General features: G+C 36.8%; 1 protein-coding gene and 1 pseudogene across 4 annotated transcripts in view; one reads left to right on the forward strand and one right to left on the reverse strand.

Moving 5' to 3' along the window:
• Positions 1-15,002, forward strand: part of Pik3r3 (phosphoinositide-3-kinase regulatory subunit 3) — a 96,477-nt gene that overhangs the window by 78,069 nt on the left and 3,406 nt on the right. For all 3 annotated transcript variants that reach the window (XM_087214763.1, XM_004872947.4, XM_013068548.3), the window contains exons 8-9: positions 4,039-4,113; positions 4,650-4,820. In XM_087214763.1, coding sequence (XP_087070889.1) covers positions 4,039-4,113; positions 4,650-4,820 — 246 coding nt within the window. The remainder of the gene's footprint in view (positions 1-4,038; positions 4,114-4,649; positions 4,821-15,002) is intronic.
• Positions 10,763-14,963, reverse strand: LOC106008513 (DNA repair protein RAD51 homolog 3 pseudogene; annotated as a pseudogene). Its single transcript, XR_015452626.1, has 2 exons — positions 14,920-14,963; positions 10,763-14,808 (listed from the first exon to the last, which is right to left on the reverse strand). The product of XR_015452626.1 is annotated as a DNA repair protein RAD51 homolog 3 pseudogene (transcript).

The following is a 15,002-nucleotide window of genomic DNA, read 5'->3' on the forward strand; positions in this document are numbered from 1 at the left end:
GATTCAGTGTCTGGTGAGATAATTAAATATTATGCTGAATAATGTTTGTTTTGTTTTTTTTTGGTACCGGGGATTGAACTTGGGACCTTGTGCTTGGGAGGCAAGCGCCAGAACCACTGAGCTAAATCCCCGGCCCCTATGCTGAATAATTTTTAAAAACATCCTTCTCAAGAGATTATTTCTGTTTGCTATTATGGCCAAGAAAAGCCCTGGAGATACTCTTGAATGTTGACCTGAGTGTGCTTACGTGGGTATATATACACACACAAATTCATCAATCTGCACACCTATGATTAACACACTTAAGATGTGTTATAACTCAAAAAAGATGTTAAAATTTTTCTTAGGTATAAAAATTTTTCATATTTGTTTAAAAAAGAAATTTGGTTGTTTATATGCAGTTCATTTTCATCATTACTTAAGGTTAATTTTCATAAGTACCATTTACTTTTCTTGGTATTTATGAACTTAAAATCATAAATTTAAAAAAATGACTTGTCAACACAATATAGGTGTACTAATTGTGAGTGTTGAGAAGTACATGCTAGGGGAGTTTGCAGCTCAAGGAGTCTTTTGGAGGGTGTATGTTTCTGGAAACTTCACTGATGCATAATTGACGTCCATACAGCTCACTTATTTAAAGTGTATAATTCAAAACGGCATGATGGCACATACCTATGGTACCAGCTATTCAGGTGGCTGAGAGTATCACTTATATCCACATGTTCGAGACCAGGTGGCCAACATAGTAAGACCCCATCTCAAATTAAAAAAAGTATATAATCCCATGTTTTTAGTATATTTACAAGTATTTGTGATCATCACATTTTAGAACATTTTTATCTTCATAAGAAAGAAATCCTGGAAGCTGGGTGTAGTGGCGCATGCCTATAATCCCAGCACCCTGGGAAGCTAAAGCAGAAGGATCACAAGTTCCAGCCCAACCTGGCACCTTAGTGACTTAGCAAGATCCTATCTCAAAATAAAACATTAAAAAAAAGAATCTCCGGTACCACACACACACAAAAATACCCCTGTACCTAGCTATTATCCCTATCCTCCTATATGACCATACCCCCACCCCGCAGTCCTAAACAACCACTATTCTTTGTGTCTTAATGGTTTAACTATTCATGACATTGCATATAAGAGGAAACAAACCATGTAGTCTTTTATGACTTGCCTCTTTCACTTAGCATGATGTTTCATCCATGTTGTAGTATCAGTTTTTCTTTTTATGGCCAAATAGTATTCTAAAATATATTCCATTTTATTTAACTGGCATCAGCTGATGCACACTTAGGCTGTTCTTACCTTTTGACTGTTATTATTAATGCTGCTCTAGACATTCATGTACATGTTTTATAAACAGACATTCTCCTTTCTATTGAATACATACAAGTATATGGTAATTGTACATTTAACTGTTTTGAAAAGTGACTGAACTATTTTACATTCACACCAGCTGTGACCGTCTTGTGTTTTTTTAAAGTAAATGAATCACATCTTAATATATTTCTGATAACTCTTGTTCTTTTTCCTGGTGCTAGGGCTCAAACCCAGGTCCTCACTCATGTTAGGTATGTTTTAACATTGAGCTACTACAACACCAGCACTAATAACTCTAAATAGTTATAAGTGGTTTTTCTCCTCAAAGTTATACATGCGTTCACACACACACACCCATATATATGGTATCACTTAACTCTTATTTAGGGAATATGAAATTTTTTCTACAAAGCTCAGTTTAAGTCAGATTTGTACTCTTTCTCTTGAAGTTAAAATTAATTCATTCTAAGAACCTGTCTGCCTGGTTATATGGAAAATATTTATGGATTTCTTGAACTTGCAGCAATTCTCCTGCCTCAGCCTCTTGAGTGCTGGGATTATAGGTGTGTGCACCACCACATTTTATATGGAAACCATTTAAAGTCATTTATTACTGGGCTCTTCCCATTTCTTACACACACACACACACACACACACACACACACACACACAGTCATAGTTGGATTCAGTAAGAATTGTTTTCCTGAAGTAGTACCAGAAAACTAGGGGAGGGCAAAGTCCTTTGTCCCTCTCTCCTGACCACTATCATCAGACCCTTCCTCTGCTCCTAATCATTGGGTCCTGTCATCTGGTTAAATACTGCTGTTCCAGAAAATATAGAGTAATCTCCTAATTGACCACCAACAGACTCTGGTTTGTTTTTGGGGTATTTTTTGGTACTGGGGATTGAACCCAGGGCCTTTGCACTGAGATACTGAGGTACATCCTCAGCCTTTTTTATTTTTAGACAGACAGGGTGTCGCTAAGTTTCCCAGGTGGGACTTGAACTTGCAGTCCTCCTGTCTCAGCCTTCTAGAATGCTGAGATTACAGATGTGTGTCACTATACCTGGCCAGATTCTGCATTTTAAGACTCTTCTTGTACTCTATTCAGGGTGCCCTGTATTTAAGCAACTCCATTTCATACGTTAGCTCTGCTCTAAGGGAAGCTTAAACTCGCCTCTAGGACTACTGCTTTAGCTTTAAAGTATTTTTCTTTTTTGGTACCAGGGATCGAACTCTGGTCCTTGTGCTTGTGCAGCAGGCGGCAAAACCAGTGAGCTAAATCCCCGGCCCTTTTAAAGTATTTTTCTACCTTTTTTCTCAGGGACTTCCCAGCTTAATCTTCTAGTCTGAGTGAAACACAAGCCTTTCTCCTCTTAAAGTGTAACAGTTGGGTTATAAGGCCAATTAGATCTTTAGAAACGACAGTATATATATATATATATATACACACATTTCCCCCCACTTGCTGAGGCAGGAGGAAAGAAAGGATATGATAATTAGTATTTTTTCTTCTCTTTTAAAGATAATTTTTAATATTAAATGTAGCCTGCCAGCAAATACTTTATGTTAATTGAGTATCCTGTGCTTGCACCATTTTAAACATTGTGAATATACAGGACAGATCTGCACCCCTCCCCCCTTTTAGAAAGCAACTTAGGTTATAGTGAGGGAGATAAACATAAGTAGTAGAAATACAAAGTCATGTGTTTCAGCCAAGTGCTATGAATATGATAAAATGAGGTCAACTGTTGGGAGAGGCTGGGGACTGCCACATTTGGGACAGTTAGGGGAGACACCCTGAGGATGCATTTATGATGTGATCTGAATGCTAAGGAGCCTTTGCTGGGGATGATGAATGAATACTCCACTTCACTTTTAGACCACTGGCCATCTGAAAGGAAGTAAATGTGATGGTTTTATATCATTTGATAAATAAATGTTGGTATTTTAAGATTCTATGATTGCTTGGTGAGGAAATAAACTCATATCAAGTACTCAGATTGTTACCCTGAATTTGTTGTGGTTTACTTAGGTGCAAAAATAGACCTTGAAATTTCTGGTTAGAATTTGAAACTCAATTCAGTGGGCCACACAGGGATGGATCTTCTAACTTAGTGGGAATTGGGATGCTCAACAAACTGATGATTTCAGAAACAAGTGCTCCACTGGATTTGAGCGCAAGCGTATGTGTGTTTTGTGGCATAAGTAAAGGCAAATAAAAAGTGAGAGATTTGCCTAATTTCAAGTATCTTTCTGTATTTATGCCTTTTGCAAAAAAGATTAATTCATTATGATATTAGGGTTTTTTTCTTTTTAAAAATTAGTACATGTTTGTATTACATAATCATCATAATATTAGTTGAAGGAAAAGTAATAGAGATAGCTGGGTATGGTGGTGCACTTTTGTAATCTCAGTACTTTGGAGGCTGATGCAGGAAGACTGCTGTGAGTTTGAGGCCAGCCTGGGCAACATAGTGAGGTCAAGGCCAGCCTGAACTACATAGCAAGATCCTGTCTCAAAAAACCAAAACAAAAAAGTTGGGGAAGGGGAAGTATAGGGAAATTAATTTAAAGAAAGCTCTGGCCACTCCTGGTAAGGGTAGAGATATAAGAAGTTTCTGGACTCAAAGTTTGGTTGGCTTAGACATACCTACTTTGTCTGGGCAGTTTACATAGACTGACATTGGTGTCTTCCCTCTGGCAGATGGCTCAGTCACAAAGGAGTGAGACAGAAGCGCCTGAATACATGGCTTGGAATTAAGAATGAGGATGCTGATGAGTAAGTTCTCTCTGAGCCTCTGGGTCAGAAGACTTTGTTACCAATGTGAGACATGAACTCTATACCTGCTAAGAGTTGGTTCTCACTGTCACTTGATGATATCGAATCAAGTACTTTGCAACTCTTTTGAATTGAATTGCTTTATAGGCATTTGAATTTGGAAATCTTCCAGCCATATTAAACTGGATGCATAAGTGCTTCTATTCAGACATTCATGTTTCAGCTTACTGGTTAAAGCATGTGAGTTCTGTGCTTTGTGTATCCATGCATATAATGAGGTTGCTAAAAAAACTAACTGCAATTTTACCTTGTTATTTTATGGTTAAAAATTAGAAGATGAAGGGCCAGGGATTTAGCTCAGTGGTGCCATTGTCTGCCTTACAAGTGCAAGGTCCTGAGTTTGATCCTTGGTACCAAAAAAAAAAATTAGATCATTTTATTCATGAATTTGCTTTTAGGTATAAAAGTATTTTATTCATAAATTTGTCTTTATATATAAATTGTTATTAAAAACATTTTTAATATTTAATTTTTAGGACCTATTTTATCAATGAAGAAGATGAAAACCTGCCACATTATGATGAGAAAACCTGGTTTGTTGAGGATATCAATCGAGTACAAGCAGAGGACTTGCTTTATGGGAAACCTGATGGTGCATTCTTAATTCGTGAGAGTAGCAAGAAAGGATGCTATGCCTGTTCTGTGGTGTAAGTTCTTTGGGGAAAATGTTTTAGGAAAAAAGGTATCTAAAATTATCTTGGGGATTTAAATTTATATGTTAAACAAATTAGACTCTGCAATTGTTGATGTTAGATTTCAGATATCTGTGAGAACTTAAATTGAAAAAAAAAAATCTGCTTAATTCTTTAGTACTTTCCTGTATGGCTAACTTGGTTTCCATTGTCAGACTAGGGATGGCTTGATTTAAATAGAACTGTTTTGGGGCCTGGGATTTAGCTCAGTGGTGCTGACATCTTCAGAAGCCCAAGGTCCTGAGTTCGATCCCTGGTACCAAAAAAAAAAAAGAACTGTTTTTACTTTAGAAGAGAAACTGTATTTAAATTTTAAAATGGAATACTAATCTGTTGAGGTAGTGATAGAAAATATGGGTGTATTTTCCTTAAGATAATTTTATGACTTTTTGTTTTTTAAAGCTTGTTTTCTTTTTAATAGAAAGTAGCTGATTGTGGTAGCACATGTGTGTAATCCCAGCACTTGGGAGGCTGGGACAGGAGGATCATGAGTTCAGGGCCAGACTGGGATACATAGTGAGACTCTGTCTTTTTCTTTTTTCTTTTTTAAGAGAGTGAAATTCTGCAATAACCATTAACCATATCTTAGTCAGATTTTCCTTGAGTGTGGTGTATAGTCCTTGAGCAGGCAAAGATACTATTGACAGAGTCCATACTTGGAAAGGAAATATGATGATTATGAAGGCAAGCTCTGGTGCCAGATATAGTGTGTTCAAATTGTGGCTCTACTGCTTCTTTGCCTACCTAGTTTCTTAATCTGTAAAATAAGGGTACTAATGAAAATATCTTCTTTGGGGCCTTTGTGAGGATCAAATAACTTAATATCTGCAATGTAATATGTTTTGAACATTGCTGGTACACAATAAGTAAGTATTACTTACTAATACTGTTAGGATAGTGATGCTAATGAGGGACATGGCAGAAAGCAAACGAAGATGACAAAGCAACTGTACCCTTAAAGAGGGTAGGTGGAGAGGATAGAAGAAAGATTCATATTAACAGTGTTCATATTTATATCTTGTCTTCAGTTTTCTATTTGTCATAAATTCAGAATTTGAATCCAAATTTACCAGCTTTCAAAACCCACATATTTTAGCTGCATCAGGCTTTTAAAAATCTTGAAATAGCCAAAATAAATAGAATCACTGTGAAATAGGTATCATTAGTAGGCTGTGCATATGCATTTCTCATGGGGGAAAAGAGGATTGGGAGGTTTCAGAGAAGAGGCATTAGAACTGGACCTTCAAAGGATAAATGGTTATCTCCGGGCAGAAAGTGGGGAAAAGTTGAAAAATGAATAGCATTGCTGTCATGTCAAGATGGAACTACTTGTAACATTTCTTAATGACAGGAGAGGGTAATTTTGTAAAATTTGGGCTCTTTTAAGAGTAATAATTAAAAAAAAAAAAAAGGAAGGCAGTAAGCTCAGTCCCTTACTCTTCTTACCCAGGTCATCGGTGGCAGTGCGTAGGTTAAAGATTTGGCTTGTGAACAGTACTGTCCAGCAGCTTTGCTAATCCCTGAGAGACAAAGGAACAGCTGAAAACTCTTACAGAGCTATCTTCATGTTCCCTCTCCCTTAGCAACAAGTCTTGTCCATAGCAGTGTAGATTTCCCTCGCCTATGAAAACTGTTCCCACTTCATACTGGAGTTCATATTGAGGTGGTTCGAGGCAAAGAGAGGCTGACATTGCAGAAATTTCCACCTGTTTGCTGTCCTACAGTGACCGCCCAGTATACTTTGGACATTTTCTGAAGTAGGGACTTGAATAAGTTTGGTTTTTCAGAAGAATCTTATAGCAAAATTAAAATGATCATATCAAGTTCTGATTAAAAATACAGTAAATGCGCCTGCCTTGCAAGGGCAAGGACCCAAGTTCAATCCCCTGTACCCCCCCCCCAAAAAAATATATATAGTGAATGGGGGGCCAGGGATTTAGATGGCACCGCACCTGCCTCAAAAGCGCAGTCCTGAGTTCAATCCCCGGTACCAAACAAACAAAACTTATTATAGTAAAAGACACATACCATTACCCCCCCCCTCCAAGTATTCCCCCTAGCTTTGAACACACTTATCCCATCATTCTTGGCACTTTCTGAAGTAGTTTTGGAAGTCCTTTTTTATGAGTGTCTTTAGTTGTGCTGTTGTGGCTGCCTCAATGTCCTCCATCAGTTCAAAGCTTTACCCTTTCATGGTCAGTTTGACTTTGGGGAAGATCCAGAAATGGCATGGTGCCAGATCCAGTGAATAGGTGGATAAAGATGCACCATAATGTTTTTATTTGACAAATTGTTATACCAGAGCTATGTGTGATAAGAAGTGTTGTCATGATGGAGGATGAAACTGTCCATTTCTCAGTCCATTTTCTATTTATGTTGTTTCTTATACTCTTCAGAGTTTACTGTAGTGTTTGTGGGTACAAACTAAGCCTGCATAGTTCCATAAAGGTAAATTGATGCACTTTTTTTTTGCATGAGGAGAAAGGGTAGTTTCCAGTGAGAACTCTAAAGCATGGTCTTAGGATCATAATCATAGTCCCAAGTTTCATCTCCCATGATGACATTTCTTAAAAAGCTGAAATCTGAAAGCAGCATGATTGCACAACTCCACTGAAAGGTGTTGGTTGTGATCCATGATTTATGGCACACTCCAAAACATGTCTGCTCTCAGCCATAGCTCACAACCCACTGATGCACTTAACAAGTTGAAACTTGTCACACACTGTTACTAAGGGTCAAATGCTGCTTCTTATATTGAAGATCTCTGCCTTTTTGTTGCATGCAACATGGGAGCAACATTCACCTTTTCTTTTGTTTAATCACACCTCATAGTGAGACATTAAGATGCAACTCACTTGCTTTTCCATTTTAATTTCTGTTCATAACATGATAAAGAAGCATAAGAAGTAAATGAACTCTAGGGCCTTCTCAGGCTAAAGACATGCAGCCAGCAATACATATATTGGAGAGTCAGGTAGTGAGAACTTGTAATTCTGTTGTTACTTTTTGGAAAATAAGAAATTTAGCCAGGCATGATGACTGGGGCTATAATTCAGTGTGAAGGCCCTGGGTTCAGTTCCTAGTACCTAAATAATAAATAAGAAATCTGTAATACATTTAACAAAAATAAAAAGGCATGCTGCATCGTAGCAACAAATGACAGAGTATAATCCTATTTTAAATGGGTTCTTTGGGCCGAGGATTTAGCTCAGTGGTTCCACCGCCTGCTTCGCAAGTGCAAGGTCCCGAGTTCAATCTCTGGTACCAAAAAGAAAAAAAAAAGGGTTCTTTGATTTACCATAATGCTTCCAAGGTTCATTGATGTTGGATGGTTCAATAGTTCATTCCTTTTTATTGCTAAATAATATTTTGTTGTATAGATATGTCACATATTTCTTATTCGTCAGTTTTGAGTGAGTAGCCAGTAGTATTTACCAAAGAGAGCCCTATGAGCTGGGTGTAGTGGTGCACACACCTGTAATCCCAGTACTCTGGAAATGTGAGGCAGAAAGATCACAAGTTTGAGCCCAGCCTGGCAACTTATGAAACTGTGCCTCAAAAATTAAAAGAGCTGGGAATGTAGCTCAGTTGAAGGCCCTGGGTTCAGGCTCCAGTACTGGGCGGGGGGGGGGGGGGGCGGACAACAAGAGAGAGTGAAGAGGGGAGAGAAAGGAGAAAACAAGAGAAATAAGACACTTGATTAGGGGTAGAACAACTACATAGATCAACAAGGAAATAGAAACTTGAACAACACTCTACCTGATAACAGTACTTAGGCCATAATAAAAGTCTCAATAAATTTAAAAGGATTGAAACCATACAAATGATGTCTTCTATTCAGCCACCTTATCTTTGACAAAGGAGCCAAACACCTTCACTGGAAGAAAGATAGCCCCTTTAATAAATGGTGCTGGGAAAACTGGCTTTCCACATGCCAAAGATTAAAACGACTCATATGTTTCACTATGCACTAAACTAAAATTGAAATGGATCAGAGATCTAAATATTAAAACAGAAACACTTAATCTGCTGGAAGATAGGTAGGTAGAACTCTTTTTTTTTTTGTACTGGGGATCTAACTCAGGTCCTTGCGCTTGCAGGGCAGGCAGCGGCACCACTGAGCTAAATCCCTGGCAATAGGTAGAACTCTTGAAAACATTCATACAGGCAAAGACTTTATGAACAAAACTCTGATCACACAGGAAATATCACAAAGAACAACTGGGATATATCTTATTAAAATGCTTTTGTACAGCAAAAGAAATCACCAACAGAGTGAAGATACAATCCACAGTGTAGGAAAAAATTTTGCCAGCTGTTCCTCAGACAAAGGATTATTATCTAGAATACATAAAGAACTAAAAAAAAAAATCAGACCTCCCCCAAATTTAAAGAACCAAAAATGGGCATCTGAAATGAATAGACACTTCTCAGATAAAGAAGTAGAAAGAACAGATATGAAAAAATGTTCAACATCACTGATCATTTGTGAAAAGCAAATTAAAACAATGCTGAGATTCCATCTCACTCCAGAAAGAATGGGTGTTATTAAGAAGTCAACCAGTAACAAATGCTGGATGGGCTATGGGGAAGAAGGAACCTTTCTCCACTGTTGGTGGGAGTGTAGACTGGTGCAGCCACCATGGAAATCAGTGTGGAGGAGATTCCTCAAAAAACTAAAACTGGAGGTTATATTTGACCCAGCTATTTCCTTTCTTTGTATCTTCCCAAAAGAATTAAAAGCATGATACCACAGTAGTATGTGCTCACCCATGTTTGTAGTGGCACAGTTTGTAATAGCTAAATCTTGGCAACAGCCCAAATGCCCATCAACTGACAAATGGATAAAGAAGAATGTGGGTTTTTTATACAGTGGAGTACTACTCAGCCATAAAGAAAGATAAACTTGAGACATTTATAGCTAAATAGATGCACCTTGAGGCCATACTCTTAAGTGAAATAAATTGGACACGTGTAAAAACAGTATTGTTTCTCTGGTGTGAGAAACTGAAAGTGGAAATAAGGACTGAAATCTATAATAGCTATTGGGAAATGTGAAGAAAATGTTCAAATGATGAGAAGGGGAACAAAGGAGGGGGAGGGGGAAAGGAAAGAAGGGACAAGAAAAAAGAATAGAAGGAAAAAATGGAAACAAAGCTTTTGTAAATAAGGAGGGGAAGAGGGGTTGAAGAGAGGGGAATGGGAAAAAAAAGAATCAAGATATATCATGTATTGGTACAAAGTCCCTATGATGAATCTTATCAGTATGTATATCTAAAATGTACCAATAAATGTTTTGCTTAAAAACAAAACAAACAAAAAACAAATGTCTCCTACCACAATGGAATTAAATTAAAAATAAAACAGAAATTTGAGAAATTAACACATATGTAGACAGAAAATAACACAGTCTTAAATAACCAGTGGGTCAAAAAGAGAAAAATTAGAAAATACATTCAGATGAGTGAAAATGGTACTATCACATAGAAAACTTGTGAGATACGGCTAACACAGTGCTAAGAGGCACATTGGTAGCTTAAGTGTCTATTTTAGAAAGAATGATCTCAAGTTAATAACCTAATCATCTACCTTAAGAAACCAGGAAAAGAGCAAACTAAACTCAACCAAGAAGAAAGGGAATAATAAAGATTAGAACTGAAATAAATTAAAAGAGAATGGAAAACAAAGAAATCAGTGAAACTGAAAAGTTGATTCTATGGAAAAAGAAAAGAGAAGACAAAATAGTAAAATCAAGATGAATGAAGGGCCAGCAGTCCTGAGGCTGAGGCAGGAGAATCGCTGTGAGTTCAAGGCCAGCCTGGGCTACACAGCAAGACTTTGTCAAATAAATAAATAAATAAATAAATAAATAAATAGAAATCGAGATGAACAAAGGGGCTTTTTTAAAAGCAGAACTGGGCATTGAACTCTGGGCCTTTGCACTGAATTACATACCATGCCCTTTTAAAATTTTTCCTGTTTTTTGACATACGATTTTGCTAAGTTGCCAGGTTACTCATGATGGGCTCAAACTTTCCATCCCCCTGACTCAGACTCCAAGAATGTGGGATTACAGGCAGGTGCCAAAGGAGGGGGCATTTTTATAGAAATAATAAAAGAGAATAAAGGAATACTGTAAAAGCTTTATGGCCTTTTTTTTTTTTTTGGTATCGGGGATCGAACTCGGGTCCTTGTGCTTCCGAGGCAGGGGGCAGAACCACTGAGCTAAATCCCTGGCTATAAACACTTTATATATCAACAATTTAAACAACTTATATTTATTGTTGGGCAAATTTCTGGAAACATTCAAACTACCAAAACTGATTCCAGAAGAATTAGAAAATCTAAATAGAACTATAAGAAGAAATTGAATTATTAATTTAGAAAAATTACTCAGAAAAGCCCAGTTCCTAGTGGCTCTACGGGTGGATTTTTATCACATATTTAAAAGAAGAATCAACACCAATCTTTCACAAATGCTTCTAAAAAAATAGAAAAGAGAATACTTTCTACAGATATTATTTGTTTAAGGACCTACTTGTTTAACAACTGTTTGGACTTAAGACCAAGGTGTGCTGTTCGGTTTTACACTCTGCCACTTGGACCTATGACCCATCCTTTTTTTTTTTGTACAGTTGTACACATCTTGTTTATAGAGCCTCAGTGTCTTTTTACACAGTACACCTTTTTTATACAGTACTATAATTTTTGCTGATTGTATTGTACAGTACAGTACTGTAGCTTTATGTTGTTATACACTACAGTACTGCAGATAAGAGTTATGCAAATAGAAGCAAAGTCATCAAGTTGGAGTTTCCTCTGACCATTTTTTTGTTATGAATATTGTAATGTACATACTATTTACAATTCCTCATTTAGTGACCAATTCATTTAGCAACCTCATCACAGGAACCTAGCTCAGTCATTAAACGAGGAATGTTGTATCAAATTTAAGCCCATGGTTTTGACTGCTAAGCTAACACAAACTCCCAGCATGTAGTTCTATACTCATGCAACCTAGTTGCAGGAACGGAACTCAGTTATTAATGAGGAGAGTCTATAATTCATTATATGAGAGGAGTGTTACCTTGATACCAAAAAGAGACACAGACATCAGAAGAAAAGTAACTAATAAGAGCTTATCTGCAGCACTCATCAGGGATATGGCTTTCCAGAATGTTAAAAAAATCACGACCAGAATACTAGCAAGGGAGTTGTAGAAGCATGTAAAAAGGATTAGATACCATGACTAAATAGGATTCATCCTGAGAGTGCAAGGATGGTTCAACACAAAAAAAGCAATTAGTGTAATCATATTAATAAAGAACAAAAGTTACATAATCTCAGTAGATTTGGAAAAAGCTTTTGCAAAATCCAGTACTCTTTCATGTTTAAAAAAAAAAACAAGAACACTGAAGAAGCCAGAATAGGATGACATTTTCACTGCCTGATAAAGGGTATCAATGAAAATCCCACAGCTAATGCCATACTTAATGATGAAAAACTGATTGTCCTCCCCTAAGATGAGGAAGACCAAGATGTCCACTCTTAGCACTGCATTGCTCTTCATCATTGTAGGAAAAGAAAAGATATCTAGATTGGAAAGGAAGAGGTAAATTGTTAGAAGTGAGTTCATAAAGGTAGCAGGTTACATAATACAAAGGTCCATTTCTGTATACTGCCATGAACAATACAACAATAAAATGACTGCCATTTATAATAGCATGAAAATGATGAGATAACTGGGGATAAAACAAAACAAAAAGAATTATACAGTGAAAACTACAAAACATCATTGAAAGAAGTTAAAGAAGACTTTAATAAGTAAAAAGACATCCTGAGTATTAAGATAGCAATACTTCCCAAGTTGATGTACACATTCAGGACAATCCTATCAAAATCCCAGCTGGATATTTGCATATGATAAGACGTTCCTAAAATTCATATCAAAAGGCAAGGGACCCAGAATAGTTAAAACAATCTTGGAAATGTAGAAACTAGTTGTAGTACTCACACTTCTTGATTTCAGTACTTACTACAGAGATACAGTAAGACTGTAAGGTACTAACATAAGGATAGAGAATACAGGTCAACAAATAGAATTGAGAGTTGAGAAATAAGTGTCTTAGATTTATGGTTTTTTTTTTCAATAATAAATGAATTTCATTATTTATTTAGATGTTTAAGCTCTCGCACTAAGTTTTTACAAGCTGGTGAACACTGACAAATTATTTGTCCCACAGAACTATAACCACACATTCCCAGACAGTATAAATATATGATTGAACTAACATTAATACACATCACTATTTTATCAATTACATAATAAAACAAATTATGAAGTATCCAAATATTAAGTTACACAGCTCAAAAGGCATATAAAATATTAGATGTCTGCTCAATTCATTAGCAGAAACTCACTTCTGTTTTTTGCAAGAGGCTGGGAAAAGGAAAAAAAAAAATCACACTGCAAACAAAAATAAGTTGGTAAACAACTTCTGATAAGTATGGAAAAAATTACAAGAATTTCAGAAATTTTATGATTAAGAATTGTTCTAGCTACAATAACAAAGCATCTATACCTTTTTAAAAATATTTACTAAATTAAAGAGCATATTCTACATGTTCTGCACAAGACAAAGGCAACATTTTACTAAAAATATTGAATAGCCCACTCCTAGTCTTTTTTCAGGCCCTCCCTGTTAAGTTGCACCTCGGAGTGTAAGCATTAAATTAACTGTAAGGCTTTTTTGTCTGAGACATTAAAGACATGTGCTTCTGTAACAAGGTAGATTTTCAAAATGGAGGTTTCCCAGAACAGCACAAAATAAGACTTGTAGAAAGACATTAAATAATCACCAATTTATGGTTGTTTTAATGTATCTGTGGGCAGGTCTATAAGAGGGTGAGGGGAACACAATTTTCTTTTTTTGGTTTGAATTTCACAACATCAATATATTTCTATACTTTGAGGTTACTTTTGGGACCGTTTCCAGGAATTCAGTGAGCCCTCCATCTGCAGTGAACAGTCAGTGGCAGCAGCATCTCTAAATCCCTGAGGCTTTTTGGTCCCAGTGAAAACTTAGCCTAATTGTAGCAGTATGACTCCAACTGTACCCTAAAGCAGGAAGCAGCAAAGCTTGATTTTTATCAATCTTTGTTGTCATTTGGTTTGTTAAAATTACAACTAATTTGTGATGATTTACAAGGCTGGTCATTTACTGTGGTAGGCCATTTAATAATCAGGTATGAAGGGTTAGGTCATCAGGGTCATGACAAAATGGAAAAGCAGTGCCATCTGCTATCACTAATCGAACCTTTTAGTGATCTGAAAGGAAATCAAGAAGGAGATAAACTTGTGCCAGTAGCTCTGAGTAATCATGACAATAAAATAATAAATATGGGAAAGAATATTTTCAAGAGTGAAATCCTCCAAAGCTTTTTGGTGTTACTTTTCCATGTGTGTTCCTGCTATAAGCTGAAGGTGTTGAATCCAGTCAGTAGCAAGGTCTACCACTCTGTCAACCACAAAACTTCCCTCTGTATTAATGAAAATGGCTTCACCTGCCACTCCTCCAGAACATTCTGGTATCTGCACATCTACTGCCAATTGTGTACATAATTGTGTTTTTCTAACACCTGGTGCACCACAAATTTCTATTGTTTTCCCTAAGGGTACACCACTCCCAAGAATATTACCTAGTGCTGAACAGACAATAAGTATAAAGCATTGGGTATGCTCCTGCTCAAGGAAGTCCAGAGCTGTACACTCCTGCATGAATTATCTGATGTACTATCATTTCTTGGTTTATTTGTGAGAAATTCTCTTCTTGTAATTTGTAGAGTTTCTAAGGCTTCCTCTTGATATCCTAACTTCTTTGCTGAGTTTGGAGGATTTCGACTACAGGAGTTCCTCAGCACTCTGGAAACCTGCAGATACCAGCTTCACCTGCACCACTGGAGACAGCAAGAAACTAAGCCTCGCTGCATTTCAAACCCCGTGCCTTTGTTCAGGGAACACAATTTTCTAAGCTTTGTTTGATTGACAAAACACTTGAGTCTCCTTTGTATAACCGTTGCTGTCAGATTTATGGCCATTTATTGTCCCTTTATCTGTTGGTATCTGCCTTAACACGT

Source organism: Heterocephalus glaber, unplaced genomic scaffold (assembly GCF_053883595.1).
Source record: "Heterocephalus glaber isolate CG9 unplaced genomic scaffold, H.glaber_assembly_v1.0 deba00001451, whole genome shotgun sequence".
Taxonomy (NCBI): domain Eukaryota; kingdom Metazoa; phylum Chordata; class Mammalia; order Rodentia; family Bathyergidae; genus Heterocephalus; species Heterocephalus glaber.